Below are 23,352 nucleotides of genomic sequence, written 5' to 3'. Positions count from 1 at the left end.
TTTGGGGGTCACCTTTTTATAAGACATTTTTAAATGTTTGTGCATCATAAAATAGTGAAACTGATGTTACATGTTTCTAAATATTAGCCTATAAGAATTTCAAGCCTGTTGAAGAATAACAAATGTGCTTTTCTTAACTATGATTTTGTTTCTTTCCTTTTAGAGTTCAGCAGTGCCTAAGACATGGGTCTCAACAGACCACCTCTCCATTGTATGGTAAGTTAATTTAGCTTATTTTGGCAGTTTGTGGCGGTCATCTTTTCTCATGAGTGAATTGATTGGTTTGTTATCTTTCTTAGAGCTTTATCTATAAGTAAATAAGGGTTTGGGAGAAAGATTAATTTAGGGGGTTAGAACTTCAACCTTTGTTCTTGTCTTGGTTTGACCAAGATGTCCTTGACAACCTATAAAACCATCCCTTGAAAAACCAATAGCATTAGTCTCAAATGAAGTTAATGTCAAATGTCAAAATTTTGGGATGTGTCATGGTTGGGCAGAATCAAAGACCCTTGTCCAATCACCAAACTCAGGGACTCGATTACTGCAGCATTGATTATTCTGGAGCAGCACATGGGAATTAGATTTATGCTTAATATAAATAAATAGATTAAATAAGGGTCAGGAAATACATAAACCCTAGTATCTTATCTCTGTGTCTATTGGCTTAAAGATTCTCTTTTCACCTTCCTCTGGCTGTGCAATCAGTGGTGTCGGGAACACAACCACTCAGACATGTGAAGATGGGACAGACAATATGCCTGTGTCTGGGGTAGACATGGATATTTAGGGAAGACAGAACAGCCAGATACTTTTCTACTCTGAAATATCTGGGAAGATTAAATTTTCTTTATTTAGATAGGTTTCAGCTTTAAGATGTATGCTTAATAATAATGATTTGTTAAATAATTTTAGAATTCACAGCATTAAAGGAAATTTCTATACTCCATGAATTTTTTATGTTTTTTATCAAAGTATATTTATGTTTGTATCAAAAGTAGATTTTTAAAGAAAGTTTCATTTGTAACATTTTATTCTTCAGGTGTAAACAATTGCAGTTGACTACAGTTCGAGCATTCTTTGATCTTATTGATGCTGATACTAAACAAGTATGTATTTTTAAACTAAAAGTTACTTCAGTGAAGTAAAACTTTTTGTTAGAGCAGTGAAAAATTTAATACATTTTTTTACTTGGATGATAGTAGAAGCCTACACCTTATATTGACTGTGATTAGTTTCAAATGGAAATATCCTTGTTTATGTGTAATCTTTGATCAGTAGTAATAATTAAAAATGCAGTAAAATTGAAAGAATGAAAGATACCATAAATCTTCCTCAGTTCTTCCCTTTTACTGTTTAACATTTGATATATGTCCTTCTTTTTGGCGGGAGGTGGAGGGAGAAGGAAATGGCAACCCACTCCAGTATTCTTGCCTGGGAGAAATCCCATAGACAGAGGATCCGGCTTCCCTGGTGGCTCCGATGGTAAAGCGTCTGCCTGCAATGTGGGAGACCTGGGTTGGATCCCTGGGTTGGGAAGATTGCCTGGAAGAGGAAATGGCAACCCACTCGAGTACTCTTGCCTGGAAAATCCCATGGATGGAAGAGCCTGGTAGGCTACAGTCCATGTGGTCACAAGGAGTTGGAAATGACTGAGCGACTTCACTTTCACTTTCTTTGGAGAAAAAAGTTACTTTTATTTTTCGTATTTGTCATTATGGCAGGTTTTGAGAGTTCTTTCCCCTGAAGGCTCCACAATTCTTTGAGAAACTATTATGTGTGGTTTCTTTCTCAGTAGTTCTCTAGGTAATACTTTCCTTTTTATTGTGTCTTAATCTTGCTCCTGTAGCATTTTCTCTTAGGAATAAGGTAGTGTATTCTTTTCTTTACTCCTTCAGAAAGCTGCATAACTATTATCAGAGAGAATGATTGATAAAAGAAAGACACAAATTGATCTGTTTTACCACATTTTAAATCACAAGATGCCATATTTAAGTTAGTGTATTAAAGTAAATCAGCTTTATAGGTTTAACATTGTTAATATTGCAATTTTATAATCATGGAATGCAAACATTTTTTGCTTTTCAACATTGTTTTAATTGTGACTGTTTAGCTATGACCAGTATGTTTAGGAAAAATCCCATTTCAGCTGACAGCAGATGAGTTTCAGACAGGTATATACTTTAAAAATGATATCAAACTAATTTTAACAAATCATATCTTGTTTTCCATTAAATTCTAAGATGAGAAAACCATAATACTGGCATGTAATAAATTATAATTTTGGATGGGTAAGTGTTTTACAGACACATTTTAAGGGACAAATAGAAAATTTTGACTAATACTGTTAAGAATCAAAATACTATGAAACTGAGCTTTTTTTTCCCCACAAACTCATATATATGATAAACTGAATATTTGACAATAAAATGTTAGGATATTTTGCTAAACATTAGACACTAAAATGTTAGGATGTTTCCCTGCTTCCCAAGAAGCATTCAGTTTAGGAAGAAAAACATACATACATACAAGGGAACTCTAACTCAAAGCGTAATTAGTCTCAGGTTAAGCACTTATAACCAGAGAAGGCAATGGCACTCCACTCCAGTACTCTTGCCTGGAAAATCCCATGGACAGAGGAGCCCGGTGGGCTGCAGTCCATGGGGTCGCGAAGAGTTGGACACGACTGAGCAACTTCACTTTCACTTTATACTTGCATGGATTGGAGAAGGAAATGGCAACCCACTGGGGTTGCACAGAGTCGGACACGACTAAAGCGACTTAGCAGCAGCAGCAGCAAGCACTTAGAAGAGTGCCTGGACCAGAGTTAACTGTTGACCTTATTATTATTGGAACTTCCCTGGTGCCTCAGCTGGTAAAGAATCCACACTTGAAACAAAGTTTCATTAGGTCATCACATTGGATATAAAAGGATACAGAATGTATCAATGTTCTTTCTAGATAACTCAAAATCCCAAGAAGAAATTGTCGGTTTTGAATCACCATTTTATAAGACACCCAGCAAAACACTTTGAGGAAAATCCATCAATAATTTCTGACTTAACAGGTTGGTAGTAATAACATTTTAATTTTAAGTATAGTTTTGGATATTTTAGGTAAATTTGTCATTAGCAAACAAACTCTTTGTAATGCTTCTGGTGTTACAATACTGTTATATTTTATTAATTTCCCTGTGCTGATTTCTTATGAGGTTCTTGACTAAGGGAAAAGATTAAAAAGTGATGTGTAACATATTGCTGATAAAAATTTTGTACTGAAGATAATATGACAGTAGCTAGGTTTAAAAGAGTTAATTGCCTGTTCTCCTGACAGCCACATAAAATCAATGCTACATTATTCTTGACTTAGTTTCTTAGTATCATTCTTTAGTCTTTCGGTTTAATAGCATATCTTTTGCTGGTAAATTTTGTTTTTAATATGTATGTCATACTCTACTTAGGTTGGAAAATATTTGTTTACTTCTGTTGATACTTCTTAGAGTTACACACCAAATAGTTTTTAAATGCTTCATTTGATCTGAGTGCTGGTGATGAGTATATGGAGAACATCTCCTTGGATTTTATATTTTAAAATAGCCAGTATTCAGGGAGATGCTTTTTTCAAATCCTGTTATGATTGAGAAGTATTCAGTAAAAGAAATCAGTTAATATTTTTTTAAAAGCCAAATAATTTCTTTTACCTTAGGAACATCTATGTGGGTTCCAGTAAAAGTGTCCAAATGGACATATGTGGCTTACAATGTAAGTACACCACCAGTGGATTTAACAATTTTTTTCCAAAACATTTTAGTATTTCTCTTTCAAAGTTAGACTTTTTAAAGAAGATAACCACTTGTCTTTTCCTATATTAAATCAGTTTAGTAATAATTCCCTAATATCTAGTCAGTGTTCAATTTTCTAGTTTTATCTTAACTGTCAATTTTTTAAATTGTTTCCTTGTTTTTCAGTTTGCTTAAATCAAGGTACAAACAAAATCTACATATTATTTGTTGATATATCTCTTACTCCTCTTTAAATTTCTAATATCTCCTTTACCCTTTTTTTTCCTTGCAGTTTATTTGTTGAAAGAAAAAGTCATTTGTCCCAGAGTTTCAGTCTTGATTTTGCTGATTGCATTCCTGTAGTGTCATTCCATATATTCCTTTGCCTACCCCTTCCTGTGACTTGGTAGTTGAGTCTAGATGCTTTATGAGATTCACGTTTTTGTTTTGCTTTTCTTTTTTCTAGACTCTCTTTTTGTGATGTTAGAAGCTATTATTGATGAAGAAGGCATAGAGTCATTAATTCATTTATTGCAAAAGTAATAAGACTATGGTTTGATTATTCCTTCTTTATTAACTGAAATACTATATAGAAAATTTCTCATCTACTAAATTTATCTAGAGTGGAGCAAATAGTTTATGAGGGAAAAAATGATAATTCTTTTTATCTTTGGATATTATATTTACTGGTTTTCAGAATAGTGAGTTGGCTCACCAACACCCTCCATCACTGATCATAATATTTTTTTTGTGGGGGGGGAGGTTTCCTCTAGTGTTATTATGAGCTCAGACATTTTTGTGTTTCTGTCTAAACTAAAATACTAAAATTGTCCTATCTTTGATACTAAAATTGCTATTAAAACTATTCTGTCTTTGACCAGTGGAAGCCATTTCAATGTAGGCTCCTGGATCTTTTTGATATAGCTGCTCTCTAGTTGTCTTTGATGTTTTCATCACTCTAGTGTTTTAGCTCATGTGTAACATTTCCTATCCCAGACCTTGAATCTGGCTTTTTCTCGAAGTAGCTCTCCCTAGTTTTTGGTGAACAATATCTAAAAACCGTAACTTGGGCACTTACAGGTGTTATGAGTAGTGAGTTATCATTTCTAAGGCCTTTCCAGTGAACAGAGCTAAGAAATGTCCGGTCATAAGGCCAAAAACCAAACCCAAACAGAAAAAGCATGCATTCATACTGATGCTTCCAAGACAAGTTCAGGTGTACAGTTTGTATTGTTTTGCATCTATATCTTCTTTTCATTCCTAGAGTAATGGTTCTCAACACCAAGAATGATAGAATTAAAATAATTCGTTAGAATTCATTAGAATAATTATTACTTTGTCTGAATTTTTGAATTATGAAATTACTCTCACAATAGTTTTATTGTGTTTTCCCTCTTGTTTTTAGGAATCTGATAAGATATATTTTACATTTCCCCTTGCAAATCATAGAAAAATCTACACTCATGTCTATTGTCAGAGCACCATGCTGGTAAGATAATTGGTACACTTTTATGTACATTTTAAAGGCTGACTATTGTTTATTTTAAAAATTCAGCTTAATGGGTCTCATCTTTAGCTATGAACTATTATTAAACCCATTTAATTGAAAATTAACTGGGACAGAGTATTGATCGAAAAGTACTGATCAAAATGTTTCTGTAACTGGTATACTGTTAGCTTGTACTTTGCCTCTAGCTTAGGTTTTTCCACCCACTCTACCTTAGTTTCATTGTGTTTGGGATGAAGGAATTCAGTTCAGAGTTTCTTTAGTTCTAAAATTATGTTAGTACTTTATAGAATAGATACATTTAAGCAAAACTGTTCTCTGTTTTATAAAGTAAATCCTGTTTTTCCATTGATTTCCATACTGAAATTTGGAGTACATTTTATACCAAATTTTCTCTAAAGTAGTTTAGTAACTTTGTGTTACAGTGTTACCCAGATTTACAGTGTCAGTATGATTATTTTGTTTGTGTATTTCTTTTTAATGAGTACCTACTATGCTACAAATATGTTAGATGCTTTAGCATCTTTTCTTATATTAGGACTGTTTAATAATTTATCAACACTTCTTGCTTTCAAGAATTTGTCTCCCAGTTTGGGTGCTTTGCTCTCTATTCTGATTTTTTTCCCTCATATCCTAGGATTCTTCACTTTATATTTACATCTCTCAGAATTTAAGTTCCCTCATTTCCTTTTGTTGGATTATTTGTATTTTTTAGGACTAGGAGCTAATATGTCGCTTGGTTGGTTGATACTGCCATTTGATATATAGTAAAGTCTTTAGAAGAGTTGGTAGGCAGGCATTGTGGGCTAGATAATAGTGAATACTAATTTTAGTGGATTTGCCACAGTTATGCATCTCTCAGCCTAAAATTTGGATGAACAGTTTATCCCAAGAGAATCTGGCCCTGAGGGTGATGGCTTAAACATCCACACTATTCCAAATAAAAATGGCAATATTATATTGAGAAAAATCTTTGTCAAAGTGCAAATTTATCTATTTGGTTCATTGAGGATCCCGTTTCTGTAATAAGATCCATGGATATATGGAGAATTTTAAAAAATCTTTTCAATTTTTGTCATAGAAGTTTTCAAACATATAAAAGTAGAATATGACTGTTACACAGCTTTAACAGTTATCAACGCTCTGCCATTCTAATTTGATTTAATCCTTCCTTACTTTTTTTGACTGAAGCATTTTTAAAGCAAAATTCAGGTATTTTACCATTTTATACATACATATTTCAATCTTTCTAACAGATAAGAATTTTACACGTTATTATATCATTATTTTATCCACCAGCAGTAATTACATATTCCTTAATGTCATTTGGTATCTAGCCCATGTTCAATTTTCCTTTGTTCATCTAAGTTTTAAGTTGGCTTATTTGAATCAGAATCTAAAAAGTACATACATGGCATTTGATTCATAGATCTTATGTCTATTTTATAACAGTCCCCTCTTCTTTCCTCCCATGCCATGTATTTGTTTTGGGTTTAGTTGATTGTATTCTTGTGGTATCTTTTAACATGTATTTCTATCCATTATGTTTTCTGTAAACTGGTAGGTAGGTAGATCTAGAATCTTGAATAAATTTTTTTTTTGATGGGAGTGTTTTATAAGTAGAGCTGCATACTTACCACATCGAGTGACAAAAAAAATCAGTGCACTGATTTGTCAGTGAACTCAGGTCCTACTGGCATGATCCATTATAAAGTTCCTAGTCAGTCCTTCATCTAATGATTTTAGCAGCTGTTGAAGATGTCATTTTTTTTTTACCATAGATTTTTTTTTTTAGATCTATAAATTTTATGATCAAGTAGCGTTTTCTTTTCTGTATACTTCAGGATTTAGCAAATCCTGAGTAACTTTCTCTGATTTTTAATACAAACTTTAGAATTAGCTGAGGTAAGAGTGTTTACTAGATAACCCGAAGTTGTTCTTTTGATACCTTCTAGGTTTTAACAACACTGTCTTATTCAATCTGTTAGTGACTGAATCAGAATTCCCTAGATATCAAAGTAAGTAGTTTGGAATATTGGCAGTTTTCATAATAAAGGCTATCTTTGATATAGGCTCCTTTAGTAGCTGTGAAAACCAATCCTACAAATGAGTTGGATCGAGAGGTTGCTAGGTTTTCTTTGTCTAGGCCCATGCAGTTCTCCTCCCTTGCGTTGTTTTGTAATGTCATGTTTTTGTACTGGAAAGCACAGATAACTGATAAAGAAGTCAGACAAGTATTTTGTCAGCAGTGGAGAGTAGAGAAGTACCACATTGTTCTTGTTTTCTTTCAACTTGCTTTTCTATATTCTTGAAAAATATCTTAAAATATCTTAAAATTTTATTTAAACTCCATGAGGGCAGAGACTCAGTCTGCTTGATTCATCATTTTTGTTGAGGGCTTAGCATAATTCCTTGGCTCTGGATTAGGTTTTATAAATACTAGTAGAATGAAAGGGTTGATACTTTTATTGCCCTGTCTATATACTAAGGGATACTAAGGGAAAAAGTTGTGCTGTCTCAGCAGTGTTTCTTATTCTCTTATGCCCTGGTAGGAGTTTAGTATTGTTAGATCTTGGAGCACTGCTCTTACTACTTCATTAAAAGTTGAAGTGACAATCTTTGGTCATAGTGCTTTTAAATAACTGAAGCTGAATATGTAATATTGTTAAAATACCACAACCATCTCTGCAGTATTCCCAATCTGCACTAATAAAGTAACAACTAAGCTTTAGTCTTAAACTCTTGGAATTATGTTTCAATCCAAGCACAGTCTCAGTTGCATAAAAGTTATCTGTCTTGTAATCAAATGAGAACTCAGATGATAAACTAAAAAGCTCTATTAGATTATTATTTTTAATTACTTGGCTTGACTCTGGCTTTTTTCCCCCCTCTTTGTATGAAAGTCCACTTGTAGTTCATTCTTGTTTTTTTGTTAAAATGTAGGTTACTTTCTTTGTAATTTCTATCTAATTAAAATGTGGACATTGCTGAACTCTAAATGTTTGTTCAGAAATTAGACTTGCTTAGCAATATGCTGTGTAAAGATTACCCATCATTTCATCTCTCGTATTGCTGCTCCAGGTTACTTGCTTATCTGTCTGTGTTAGCTTTGGACTTCTTTGCCTACCATTGACCTGTTTGACTTTTGAGACCATTTTGAATACATTCCTGAATAGCAAGTTATTATTTTATGTTTCATTATGCCTACTGACCCTATATCATAAACAGTGAAATGATTATTTTATATAATTATTTTCTATAATATTGTGTTGTGCTTGTGTTATTAATCAATAGGATACAAATAGTTGGATTTTTGGCTGCATAAACAGCACATCCATGTGGTAAGTGTTTTAAACAAAAGGCCTTTTGATGTTCATTTTCTTAACATAAGATATACTCAAATTATACTTTCAGAATTGCTTCAAATATACTTATTGTCATTTTGCTACCATACTGAATTATAATGTTGATTTTAAAATTAAAAATAAAATTAACATACTAGTAATTTTTGTAAACATTGGTAATTGGTTGCTAGGAAAAACTACTTTCTGTGCCCAAAAGGACTATGTGGATAAAGGGTATCGTGTTAGACTTAGCAGGTTTGACTTCATTAGAAGTGTCTCCGATAGGTCCATAGATGTTTTCTTATTGTTCTGATGTTTATTTATAATTTATAATACCTTAATATATTTGTCCTTTAATTATATTTTCATATGTATTTCTAAGCCGGCAAGGGGTTGATTTATCATGGAAAGCTGAACTGCTGCCAACAATTAAGGTAAATTATGGCTTTAGAATGTTAATATCCAGATGAAAAAAATATTTGAACATATAGGCATATACAGTATGTTATTTGATTAAATTCATCTAGGTAATAAAATTTGAGATTTGCTAATGTACATTTTAGAAATATTTTCTCTAGAAATACACTTAATAGAGAATAGCATGTGTTTTGTTTTTGTTTTTTTTTAGCTTTCATAGATGAAAACAAGTCACCATTCCTAAATAAAATTAAATCTATATGTTATAGGATCATAACAAGAGATAGATAAATTTTAAGATTTAATTTGAGAGTTTGTTTAGAATGGTCTGTCTTAAAATACTAAGTTGAGTATACTCAGAATTTGTTTTGGGAAGTAAGCATCACAAAAAGACATAAAACAGATTTCAATTTCACTATTATCTGTGGCTAAGCCCTTCAGTAACTATCTCCTTTTATCTGAGGTTCCATAGAATTTATTTAATAATTGCTAGTGATTTCCTTAAGCAGTTGTGGCAGGTCAGCAGTCTTTACAAAAGGTTAATTTGCATACTCAACAAAATCTGTTGTTGAAAAATAGAACAGTTCTAAAATTTGATATTAGAAAATGTCTGTTCTAATTTCCACATTGTATTTATTACACTGATAATCATGTGCCAGAATTGGTAGGTTTAGTCTTCAAATAAATCTATACTTTAAAATATATTGTCAAAAAGTATTGTCATAATGAATACTATATTCATACAGTTGAATGTGAAGTCCTCTGGTTGGTCTTGGTCATCTCCCAACTCCAGTTATTTGTCCTCATGAATGTTTGTTTATCTGTATGTATAGTCAAGTCTGTACTGTACAAGGAGAGGAATGATGACAGAATGAATAATTGCAAGTCACTTACACTTGACTTTGGAATGATTGCAGTGATTTATTTTTTGTCGCTTTGGTCAATCTTACTTTGTGCATATTTATTCGTGTGGCTTTGTTTTGATGTGACAAGTAACTGATTTCACTCACAAGAACATTTTTAAGGTCTCTCACTAGTTCTATCCTAACTGTCTACACAGGAGCAAAACAAAAACAAAAGTAATAGGACGTACTTCCTAACAAATCATTCATAAGGTATATTAAATATTTCCTTCAATTTTCAGTTTGGATATCCTCTTGTGCATGCTAAGTTGCTTTAGTCATGTCCGACTCCCTGCAACCCTATGGACTGTAGCCCACCAGGCTCCTCTGTCCATGGGATTTTCCAGGCAAGGATACTGGAGTGGGTTGCCATTCCCTTGAGGGATCTTCCCAACTCAGAGATCGAACCCATGTCTCCTTTGGCTCCTGCATAGCAGACGGATTCGTTACCACTGAGCTACTGTGGAAGCCCAATTTAAGAGTTAGAAAGAAATAAATGATGACCCAGAGGGATGGTATGGGAAGGGGACTGGGAGGGGGGTTCAGGATGGGGAACACGTGTACACCCGTGGCGGGTTCATGTTGATGTATGGCAAAACCAATATAATATTGTAAAGTAATTAGCCTCCAATTAAAATAAATAAATTTATATTTAAAAAAAGAAATGATTAAAAACCTGATAAAATGTTATTTTGTTACTATTTTTTTAAAGTTAACTCTTAAATCGTAATATTTTTATATTATTTTTTAGTCTCAAAGATTAAACAATGTATTTACCTAGTTTTAGTCCCCTGTGTTATTTTTTTCTAAATGTAAGAAACAGCTGGCTGAGCAGTAGGAGAACAAGTTCTTCCCACTGCTTACTTTTTATAGAGGATGCTATAAGAAAGTGCTGGGCGGCAAAAGTGGGAGAGAGAAGTTAGAAAGGAAGGATTATAATCTTCTGCTATCTTAGTTATTCTCAGTTGAAGATGATTGTAATTATTAAATGCAAGTAAACTTTTCCATTATAATGAAAGTCAAAATTACATATATACGTTTGTGTGTGTTAGCCATTTATAAAAAACACCAAGTTACTTTGACATGAAGTTGAAAGACGGAAGTAAAATAATTTTGTGAGTTCTATTCTTATTTATATCTTCTCAATAAGGGTAATGTCACATGAGAATCATACCATTTTGAGCACCTCTGCTGACTGAATTGTTAGCAAATAAATGGAATCCTCTAGCAAAGCAGTTTAGTGCCTTCAGAGCACCAATCATATGGAGCTTTTCTGTCATGGTACAGTGAAGAAGTTTCTAAAAACACACAAACCAGCGCACACCAACAATTTCGCAAACCAAAATGGACGTATTGCTAAAAACAAAACAATTACCTTTGGAAAGAAATCTAAGTTATATGAGAAAAGTTACCTTGTCACTCTTTTGCCTAAATTAAATGTAGCACCACAGCTTTGCCCCACACACAGCAGCAGAACTTGAAGGGTTTCTGACATCCAAACACTGGTATTTGATTTTTTATGTGTGTTGCCTTAGCATTAAGGTAAATTTTATTTTTAAAACACTGAAAAATTTTTAAACTTTGTATTAACCGTACCTGTCAATGTAGCAATTTCATAAATAGTATCTTGCCAAATTCCTACTGATTTTATAACTATATAGGAGCTGAACTTTATAAATAAATGTACTTTGACACTCTGATATCTTTTTAAAGTATTCTGATCTGAAAAATTGAAAGATTGAAGGCAGGAGGAGAAGGGGACGACAGGATGAGATGGTTGGATGGCATCATGGACATGAGTCTGAGTAAACTCCGGGAGTTGGTGATGTACCGAGAGGCCTGTCGTGCTGCAGTCCATGAGGTCACAAAGAGTCAGACACGACTGAGCAACTGAACTGACTGACTGACCTGAAAAAAAAATTCTTGAGAAAAAAAATTTTGCTTGAGAGTAACGAAAGCTCTCACAGTGGATAGCTACACAGATAACCATGGTTCTTTCTAATTAATTTGTCTTTCATATTGTCTACCATTTATCTGGTTGGTTTCAGTTGCCTGGAGCTTTGGCTTGTGTGGTCCTTTCGTGTGTGAGTCTGTGTGTGTGCACATGCTCTGGCTTCCCAGGTGGCACTGTGGTAAAGAATCTGCCTGCCAATGCAAGAGACTGGGTTTGATCCCTAGGTCAGAAGATCCCCTGGAGTAGGAAATGGCAACCCACTCTAGTGTTCTTGCCTGGAAAATTCCATGGACAGAGGAGTCTGGCGGGCTATAGTCCATGGGGTTGCAAAGAGTTGGACATGACTGAGCACACAAGCACACCTGTGTGTGTGTTCAGTTGCTAAGTTGTGTCTGACTCTTGGCGATTGTAGCTTGCCTGGCTCTTCTGTCCATGGAATTTTCCAGGCAAGAATACTGGAGTGGGTTGCCATTTCCTACTCCTGAGAATCTTCCTGACCCAGGGATTTAACTGCATCTCCTGCATCTGACAGACAAATTCTTTACCACTGCACCACCTGGGAAGCCCCTGTCACCTTTTAATTTATATTAGAATATGTAAGTCAGCTATAGAGACTTTCCTTAGTAAGCTGAGATGCAGCCCGTGAGTTTAATAAACACTCCCAGGTGAATCTTGTCAGGTTGTTAGAGGACCACTCGTGATAGTGTGCTTCAGGTTCTCACTCCAGATTGCCCACAAGGGTGCTCCTGAAGAAGAGTGGAGAATGTTAAGTGCAGAAATTTCTTAATGCATAAGATTGTTGCAACATATAACTTACTCCCATTTCCCACATCTGTTGTCCTGACATTTGTTAGGAAAAAAAACCAAAACTTGAAAACTATGTTTGGTGGCCTAGCTTTTCATTAAATAGACCAGTCTCCTATCTAGTCATTCCTCAAACTATAGACTGTAAGATACGGCCTTAGCTTTGAGAACAGAAAAGATGCTCATTTGGTGAAGTGTGTGTTAGACTTGCATAGTTCATTCATGTCACTTACTGAATAAGTTCTGGGGATGATGTTCATACATCATTAGCCAGCAACTGTTTATTACGTGGGCTAGATCAGAATCATTTCAGATTAAGTTGCAATTGTTCTGTCATATTGAGCATCCATTCAACTGTTGAGTGCTCTTTGTCATATACCACCAAAATCAATGTAGAAATCATACTGTAGTATTATACAAAACAAGTAGACAAATTACAAGAAATCACATATGAAAATAATTTTGTAAAATAATTAAATTTAGTGTTACATTTCATTTGTTGTACTTGAAGCGATATAGTTCAGGGAGTATTTTTGGCAGTCCATATTAACTTAATTATTAGAAATTTGATATTCAGCAGGTTCATTGACCTGAGAATGTAAACATGGGCATTTTATGAAGTACTGAACATAAAGTTTGAAGTCAGTTTTTTTGTAACATACTGAATAAGATATGGGTTTGTAATTTATCTTTTAACATGCTTTAAGCTCTGTATATCCTAAATAAAATCAGCTTTTTCTTTCATCTTTTTTTAGTTTCTGACGTTAAGACTTCAAGACTATCCATCTTTGTCTCATCTTGTTGTTTATGTACCATCTATTCATGGAAGTAAGGTAACAAGCAAGAGTCTGTTATCAGAATGTTTCTGGGATACTTATGCTAAATATTTAAGTAATTTTTTGATACATTCTTCAGCATAGCGCTTATCTAAAACATCTAAAATAGTGGCTGGAGTGGTGATCCACCTACGACTGTTTAAATCATTGGGATCATCTACTCTGACTTGAACTAAGCAGAATAAATCCAAGTCTCTTTGTTTCAAGTGGGAATTATTCCTACTTTATCAGTCTTTCAAAATATGTTAATTATTGAATACCCTTTTATGTGCAAAAACTCTGTGCCAGGAATCATAGGAGGCACACAAAAGAGGAGGACATGAACCATGTTCTCAAAAAGCTTACCTACTGTTTGTTGGTGAAGTGAAGTGAAGTTGCTCAGTCGTGTCCGACTCTTTGCAAACCCATGAACTGTAGCCTACCAGGCTCCTCAGTCCATGGAATTTTCCAGACAAGAATACTGGAGTGGGTTGCCATTCCCTTCTCCAGGGGATCCTCCCAACCCAGGGATCGAACCCTGGTCTTCCACATTTGTAGGCAGATGCTTTACCATCTGAGCCACTGTTTGTTGGTAGAGGGATAGAAATATATTTGATAGCCAGGGGAAGGGTGAAAATGAAAGAGGTACCCAAAAATGTATAATACAAATCAGCGTATTGGAAATCCTTGAAAAGCGTTAAAAGGGGAGATATTGCTGACTGATGAAATCAGAAAAGACGTTAGTTTCAGGTGATATTTAAAATTACCTTAAAGGATAGTTGTGTTTATAGATAGATTGAGTATTCCAGACCTGGGCTATCTACTTTGGGAGCCATTAGCACATGTGACTATTTAAATTTAAATTAATTAAACTTAAATAAAAGTAAAAATTCATATCCTTAGTTGTGTTAGCCATATTCCAGATGCTCATTAGTAACATTATTGCAGAAAGTTATAATGAACAACACCTTTGAGACATAAATAGTAAAATCAGAACATGGAAGGTGTAGGGTATGTTTGGAAAATAGTGAATAAGTAAATAGTTTTAAAAGGAGAGCTACCATGGATAGAAGAAAAGTAGTGGAAGAAAAGTCTGGAAAAGTAGCTCATGGCCATATTGTGGAAGTCCTTCATTGGGAGATTCAGAAGCCAGAAGGGAACCAAAAGATTGTTCACCATGGTAGTAATGGGATCAGAGCTGTTTGTTTTGGACAGTGAATCTATTTTTGGTATAGGATGGATTAGAAACAAGGCAGACCAGGCACCTGTTAAGGCGTCTTGCATGCTTGTAATCGTGCAGTGGGAGCAGAAATGAAAGGATAGTAACTTCTGAGAGAAGTAGGCAGGGAAAGAAGGTGGAGGTAAAAGACGTTTGCCACATTTTACCCAACAAACTTATCCTTCAACATCTAACCTAAGTATGCCCTGTTTTTCTTTGCTAGATTACTCCAGTAACCTCTTAGTCCCATATTTTGTTAATAAATTCTTTGAGGAATATTTTACACTGAATTATAATTTATGTCTTTATTGCCATACCATAGTATGAACTTATTGAGAGTAAGGACTAAATGGGTTTTACTCTGCATCCTAAACCTTTAGTGAAGTGAAATCTTTAGTGACCACCACACATACATTCAAAATGTTTCTTGAATAAAAAAGTTAATGAGATTTGGGGCCAAAATCACTAGAAATATTTAAAGGAAAAAAGAAAAGAGGATGTAGTTAGGAGTCATCTCAAAGATTGAGTCTCACGAGTACCTTGTAATGGATTCATTGTTTTGTTTTGCTTAGCTCAAGTGAGAGGTAATTCAACATCTTCAGTACTAAAAGCTCTCTTTAAGGGTTTTTCTTTCAGGTAAGTTGATTTTGAATGAATTTAACATCTTCCCAAACAAGGCCTTCTCTGGTTATTCCAAGAAATTAATGAGCCTTTCTCAAATAGCCAGTCTTAACAGCCTAATAAATACTTAGTGAACACTCTTTGGAAAGTAACACTGCTGACTCTAGTTGTTGCACACTTAGTCTCACAAGGATAGTAACTTAGGTCTTTCGTGATTTCTATGTGTCTGTTACAACCCATTACCAGAAGGATACATATATTTAAATAGGCAGTTTAAAAACTTTTTGAGTCAACTGATTGTCTTAATATAGTTTTCCGAATGTAAATATGGAATTACCTGCATTTTTTAACTACAGAAAACAAAATTAACCCCATTAGAAATTTACTTACCTGTATATTTCAGAGACAGACTCATGAATTCTTTCTTGGATAAAGGTTTATACCGTAAAGAAATGGCCAATTTTTTAAAGTAATAATAAAATTTGTACTATTTTATTTACCTGTTAAAGTGATTAAAAATTTCTTACTATCTCAGGCAGTGTCTCAGCTAAAGACATCTATAAAAATATAATGAATAATTGTGCTCAATAAATGATTTCTCTAATCTTATAACGGCTGTTTTCTATAATGGAAATATCTGATGGTATTCTTTGCCTCCTAATTAAAGAGGGAAAAATAAAAGCAGCGCCCCTTAGTAAATTTTTTTTCTTTTGTTTCCCTATGTGTGTGCATTCTGATAGCATCTTCCCTCATCTGTTTTTCACTTTTGAAAACAATCAAAATTCCACCCAAACAAAATAACACAACTTAAAATACAGTCCAAGGTATAGTTACTAGAAAAGCCTAAGATAGACCCCATTGGCTTTTTACTTAACTGTGCATTGCAAACTACTTGCTAGCTACAGTTAGGCGTCAGATTAATTTCTTTCTCAGCTCGTATAGATTAGAGTCATTTAGTTAGATTGTGGAAACAATTTTAATGAAACTGTTCTATTATAGACAGCTGAGAATGAAGATCCTTATGCCACTGTGGAAATGTTATTAGACAAGAAATGTCATTATGGAAATTGCAGTGATGGAGATGTCACATTTTAGGTTACTTTTTTTTTGAGATAGCATTTCTTTTTCTTTGTACCCAGTGAACCTCTTTACTATAATCACTGTTTAGCCTCATGTACATGAATAGCATTAAGCATCTATAAATGAATGGCAGTATGTCTCCAAAAGCCTTTTGTAGTCCAATTAGACTGTAGCAGCATAATAAATATGGATATTTTTAAAAGATGAAACAAAATCGCATTTTATTTTGACTGAAAGTATTCGGGGATATATTATCTAAATTCCTAATTAATCTTGAATTAACTTTTGCTCTTAATGTTTTTATCTATCGTTTATGGTCCCTCTTCTACAAACACCTAAGACTAACTACAAGAAAACTGTGCTGTACATCTGCTTTTATAGATATGACCCTCTAATAATTTATTAAGATTTTTCACCAAATTTTTTTAGCTTAGCATCTCTCCTTGAGGAATTCATGCCCCCTAAATATAGCTTGAGAGTTGGACTGTAATAAACAGTAGAATACCTTCTTCAAAACTGAAGTTTATAGATTTTTATTTTCTACTCAAATATCAAATGAAGATATTTTACTATAAACTTAATTCTATTTTTTCCTAATAAATCAATGTTTTATTTTCCAGTTTGTTGTAGATTGTGAATTCTTTAAAAAAGAGACAAGATCCATACAGCTTCCTGTAACTCATCTTTTTTCCTTTGGTAAGTACTTTGATTTTGGAAATTTTTTTCTTTTTTTTCTTTTTTCAATTTTTGGCTTCACTGGCTCTTTATTGCTGCATGGGATTTTCTCTAGTTGCAACACATGGGCTTCCCATTGTGGTGGCATCTTTGTTGTGGAGTGTGTGCTCTAGGTGTGCGGTCTTCAGTAGTTGTGGCTCATGGGCTCGAGAGCATAGACCCAATAGTTGTAGTACATGGGCTTAGTTCCTCTGAGGCATGTAGGATCTTCCTGGATCAGGATCAAATGTGTCTCCTGCATTGGCAGGGAGATTCTTTACCACTGAGCCAACAGGGAAGCTGGATTTTGGAAACCTTAAGAATTGTTTTTCTTTTTGAGAGAGTGTTGATTTATTTTGCCAGTTAGTTATAATAATACAGAACCTTGTAACATTTTTTGTGTGTATTTCTAGTATAGTTCTTAGAATAACCATGTGATGTGACTCAGTGGTTTGATTCTTATTTAGATCATCTGCCCATCTTTTTTTTTTTTATTGAGCAGCAGAGCTGTTTGTATATTTTGGAGATTAATCCTTTGTTTTGCTTTGTTGGCAGATATTTTTATCCCATTCTGGGGGTTATCCTTTCATTTTGTTTATGGCTTCCTTTGCTGTGCAAAAGCTTTTAAGTTTAATTAGATCCTATTTGTTTATTTTTGTTTGTTTTCATTTTCATTACTCTAGGAGGTAGATTAAAAATCTTGCTGCAGTTTATGTCAAAGAGTGTTCTGCCTATGGTTTTCTCTATGAGTTTTATAGTGTCCAGCCTTACTTTTAGGTCTTTAATCCAGTTTGAGATTTTTTTGCATATGATGTTAGAGAGTGTTCTGATTTCATTCTTTTATGTGTATCAATATCTGGCCAATTTTTCCAGAATAAATTATTGAAGAGATTGTCTTTTCTCCATTGAATAATCTTGCCTCCTTTTTCATAGATTAAATGACTATCTGAGTGTGAGTTTATCTCTGTACTTTCTGTCATGTTCCATTGATCTATTTTTCTGTTTTTGTGCTGGAACCATACTGTTTTGATTACTGTAATGTGTAGTATAGTCTGAGGTCAGGAAGCCTGATTCCTCCAGCTTCTCAAGATTGCTTTGGCTATTTGTGGTCGTCTGTGTTTCTACACATATTGTAAAATTTTTTGTTCTATTTCTGAGTAAAATACCATTTGTAATTGATAGGGATTGCATTGAATCTGTAGATTGCTTTGAGTAGTATAGTCATTTTCACAGTATTGATTCTTTTGATCCAAGAACATGCTGTATCTCTCCATCTGTTTGTGTTGTCTTTGATTTCTTTCATTGGTATCTTGTAGTTTTCTGAGCACAGGTCTTTAAGTTCTGTAGATAGGTTTATTCCTAAGTATTATATTCTTTTGTTGTGATGGTAAATGGGATCTTAGAGGAAATGCTTTCAGTTCTTCATATTTTGCTGTGGGTTTGTCATACATGGCCTTTATTAGGTTGAGGTATGTTCCCTCTGTGTCCACTTTCTGGAGAGTTTTTACTATAAATGGATTTTGAATTTTGTCAAAAGCTTTTTCTGTATCTGTTGAGATTATCATATGGTTTTTATTCTTCAGTTTGTTAGTATGGTGTACCACATTGATTAATTCGTATATATTGAAATGATCCATTGGTTGTTATTTAGTAGCACACTGTTTAGCCTCCATGTGTTTGTATTTCGTTTTTATAGTTGTTTTTTTCCTGTATTCTAATCACATAGCATTGTGGTCAGAAAAGATACTTGATATGATTTCAGTTTTCTTAAATTTACTGAGGCTTGATTTGTGACCAAGACGTGATCCAGCCTGGAGAATGTCCCATGTGCACTTGAGAAGAAAGGGTATTCTGTTACTTTTGAATGAAACGTTTTTACACATCAACTAAGTCTATCTGGTCTAATGTGTCATTTAATGCTTGTGTTTCCTTGTAATTTCCTGTCTGTCCATTGGTGATGTTGTTCATCAGCTGCTCATTTGTGTCCAACTCTTTGCAGTCCCATGGATTGCAGCACGCCAGGCTTCCCTTGTCCTTCACCATCTCCTGGAGCTTGTTCAGACTCATGTCCATTGAGTTGGTGATGCTATCCAATCGTCTCATCCTCTGTCGTCCCCTTCTCCTGCCTTCAATCTTTCCCAGCATCAGAGTCTTTTCTAAGGAGTCAGTTCTTCACATCAGGTGGCCAAAGTATTAGAATTTCAGCCTCAGCATCAGTCCTTCCAACGAATATTCAGGATTGAGTTCCTTTAGGATGGACTGGGTGGATCTCCTTGCAGTCCAAGGGACTCTCAAGAGTCTTCTCCAACACCACAGTTCAAAAGTCCATTGGTGTAAGTGGCTGTTAAAGACCCCCCACTATTATTGTGTTTCTGTCGATTTCTTCTTTTATGGCTGTTAGCATTTGCCTTAGGTAGTGAGATGCTCCTATGTTGAGTGGATAAATATTTACAATTGTTATGTCTTCTTCTTGGATAGATCTCTTGATCATTATGTAGTATCCTTCCTTGTCTCTTCTAACAGTCTTTGTCTGTGTTGGGCCTATCAACATTTTAATAATAAAGATGTTCTTTCTAAAATCTTTAGGGTGTGAGTCAGACTAAAAAAGTTTTTAAGTTAAGTACAATGTTTAGCTTCTGATTTCTTTTTTTGCCATAGTGAAAAGCAAAATTTTAAATTATTTCTTACCTCTTGTTAGAATTTGTAAAACATGCAAAAGATAGTCCATCTTTCTTGTAAAGAAGGTTAGTACAATGAATGGTATTTCAAATTAGAGCAAGTAAAGTGTGAAGGACACTTCATATCTAATAGTTTTTCTCCTATTGTTCATTTTGAGTTGCCTTAAATTCAGTGCTGTATTTTAAAATACTGGTTACAGAAGGTACTCATTAAAATGGTTTGTAGTTGACTGTCTAAGCAGTGTGTCTTCAAAGTGATTTATTAATCACAAATTGATGGTACACCTTCTATTTAAGAAATTTGTTTACATGTTGATCAAATTTTCTTACATCTGTTTTCCTAAATTCAATTATTGATCCTGTATAATAGTTATGAGAATGCAACATTATGAAAAAACTGGTTATGTGTTTTAGCTGGTGCTAAATGTGCCTGACAGAATCTTAACATCATATAGTATTTATTTTTTGATGATTAGAATTTTAGTCATATACTTGGTAATTATTTCAAGCCTTTTCTGTCTGTTGCACAGTGGTGGTTTGTCCTATTGTTTTCTCTTTTCAAAGAAGCATCTGAACACTTGTATTTGCATATTCTTATACAAAGGCATTCACATCTAAGTGGGTGTAATTTTTTAAATTGATTAAGATGTTCTTAAAAAATAGAGAAAATAGCTACCAAGAAAGCATACCTTTTTGAAATTGGAAATCTGTAGTGATTTTTTAAAACAACTAAATGTTATTGAAAGTCTTTAAAAAGAACTAAAAATAGAGCTACCATATGACCCAGCAATCTCACTCCTGAGCACACACCCTGTTGTTCAGTCACACCGTCGTGTCTGACTCTTTGCAACCCCAGGGACTGCAGCATGCCAGGCCTTGCTGTCCCTCACCATCCCCCGGAGTTTGCCCAAGTTCATGTCCACTTGCGTTGGTGATAACACCCAGACAGCTTATCTTCTGACACCCTCTTCTTCTGCCCTCAATCTTTCCCAGCATCAGGGACTTTGCCAGTGAGTTGGCTGTTCATATCAAGTGACCAAAATACTGGAGCTTCAGCTTCAGCATCAGTCCTTCCAGTGAGTATTCAGGGTTTATTTCCTTTAAGATTGACTGGTTTGATCTCCTTGCTGTCCAGGGGGTTCTCAGGAGTCTTCTCCAGCACCACAGTTTGAAGGCATCATTCATGGTCCAGCTCTTACAACTGTATGTAACCACTGGGAAGACCGTAGCCTTGACTATATGGACCTTTATCGGCAGAGTGATGTCTCTGCTTTTCCACACAACTGTCTAGGTTTGTAATAGCTTTCCTGTCAAGAAGCAATCATCTTCTGATTTCATGGCTGCAGTCACCATCTGTAGTGATTTTAGAGCCCAAGAAGAGGCAGTCTGTCACTGCTGCCACCTTTTCTACTTCTATTTGCCATGAAGCAATGGAGCCAGTTACCATGATCTTAGTTTTTTTAATATTTAGTTTTAAGCTGACTTTTTTTCACTCTCCTTCACACTCATCAAGAGGCTCTTTAGCTCCTCTTTGCTTTCTGCCATTTGAGTCATATTATCTTTATATCTGAGGTTGTTGATGTTTCTCTCACATATTTTGATTCTAGCTTGTAACTTATCCAGCCTGGCATTTCTCATGTTGTGCTCAGCATATAGATTAAATAAACAAGATGACAACAGACAGCCCTGTCATATTCCTTTCTCGATCTTGAACCAATCAGTTGTTCCATACAGGATTCTAACTGTTACATCTTCACCCATATACAGGTTTCTCAGGAGACAGGTAAGGTGGTCTGGTATTCCCATCTCTTTAAGAGCTTTCCTCAATTTGTTATGACCCACACAGTCAAAGGCTTTGGCATAGTTGATGAAATGGAGGTAGATGTTTTTCTGGAATTCACTTGCTTTCTCTATGATCCAGTGAATGTTGGCAATTTGATTTCTGATTCCTCTACCTTTTCTAAACCCAGTTTGGACATCTGAAAGTTCTTAGTTCATGTAATGCTGAAGGGTAGTGTGTAAGATTTTAAGCATGACCTGTTACCATAGGAGATATACCTTGAGAAAACCATAATTCAGAGAGGCACATGTATTGCTGTGTTCATTGCAGCACTGTTTACAACAGCCAGGACATAGGAACAGCCTAAATGCCCATCAGCAGATAAGTGGATAAAAAGTCTACAAATGGTAAATGCTGGAGAGGGTGTGGAGAAAAGGAAACCCTCTTGTCCTGTTGGTGGGAATGTAAATTGATACCACCACTGTGGAAGACAGTATGGAGATTCTGTAAAAAACTAGGAATAAAAGCACCATATGACCCAATAGTCCCCCTCCTAGGCATATATCCTGAGAAAACCAAAACTGAAAAAGACATTTGTACCCCAGTATTCTGGAGAAGGCAATGGCAACCCACTCCAGTACTTTTGCCTGGAAAATCCCATGGCGGAGGAGGCTGGTAGGCTGCAGTCCATGGGGTCACTAAGAGTCAGGCACGACTGGGTAGCTTTACTTACACTTTTCACTTTCATGCATTGGAGAAGGAAATGGCAACCCACTCCAGTATTCTTGCCTGGAGAATCCCAGGGACGGGGGAGCCTGGTGGGCTGCCGTCTATGGGGTTGCACAGAGTCAGACACGACTGAAGCGATTTAGCAGCAGCAGCAGCAACCCCAGTGTTCACTGTAGCACTATTACAATAGCTAGAATATGGAAACAAGCTAGATGTCCATTGACGAATGAATGGATGAAGAGGCTGTGGTACATATATACAATGGAATATTACTCAGCCATAAAAGAACACATTTGAGTCAGTTCTAGTGAGGTGGATGAACCTAGAGTCTATTATACAGAGTGAAGTAAGTCAGAAAGAGAAAAAAGTAAATATTGTATACTAACGCATATATATGGAATCTAGGAAGATGTTAGTGATGAATTTATTTGCAGGGCAGCAATGGAGAAACAGACATAGAGAACAGACTTTGAACACAGGAAGAGGGGGGAAGAGAGGGTGAGATGTATGGAGAGAGTAACATGGAAACATATTACCATATGTAAAATAGATAGCCAGTGGGAATTTGCTGTATGACTCGGGGAACTCAAACAGGGGCTCTGTATCTACCTAGAGGGGTGGGATGCAGAGATGGGAGGGAGGGCCAAAAGGGAGGGGACATATGTATACTGATTCTTGTTGATGTTTGACAGAAAACAACAAAAGTCTCTAAAGCAATTATCCTTCAATTTAAAAATAAATTAAAAAAAAGATGTGGTACATATACACAATGGAATCCCACATAATACACAATGGAATAATTCAGCCATAAAAAGGGATGAAATTGGGACATTTGTAGTGGTGTGGATGGACCTAGAGTCTGTTGTATAGAGTGAAGTAGGGCAGAAAGAGAAAAACAAATATTAAATAATATCACACATATATAGAATCTAGAAAAATAGTACAGATGAACCTATTTGCAGGGCAGAAATAGAGACACAGACATAGAGAACAGACATGTAGACACAGTG

General features: G+C 34.9%; 1 protein-coding gene across 1 annotated transcript in view; it reads left to right on the top strand.

Annotated features, from left to right (window-relative positions):
* The window catches only part of PGAP1 (post-GPI attachment to proteins inositol deacylase 1), a 72,445-nt gene that overhangs the window by 29,459 nt on the left and 19,634 nt on the right, over window positions 1-23,352 (top strand). The window contains exons 6-14 of the mRNA XM_068968890.1: window positions 164-216; window positions 1,040-1,106; window positions 2,959-3,064; window positions 3,703-3,758; window positions 5,184-5,267; window positions 8,580-8,626; window positions 9,012-9,063; window positions 13,462-13,539; window positions 17,062-17,137. Of these exons, the coding sequence (XP_068824991.1) occupies window positions 164-216; window positions 1,040-1,106; window positions 2,959-3,064; window positions 3,703-3,758; window positions 5,184-5,267; window positions 8,580-8,626; window positions 9,012-9,063; window positions 13,462-13,539; window positions 17,062-17,137 (619 nt within the window). The remainder of the gene's footprint in view (window positions 1-163; window positions 217-1,039; window positions 1,107-2,958; window positions 3,065-3,702; window positions 3,759-5,183; window positions 5,268-8,579; window positions 8,627-9,011; window positions 9,064-13,461; window positions 13,540-17,061; window positions 17,138-23,352) is intronic.

The sequence above is a fragment of the Capricornis sumatraensis genome, chromosome 3, assembly GCF_032405125.1.
Source record: "Capricornis sumatraensis isolate serow.1 chromosome 3, serow.2, whole genome shotgun sequence".
NCBI lineage: Eukaryota > Metazoa > Chordata > Mammalia > Artiodactyla > Bovidae > Capricornis > Capricornis sumatraensis.
The sequence above is the reverse complement of the archived record's forward strand: the minus strand, read 5'-3'. Positions and strand labels throughout refer to the sequence as shown.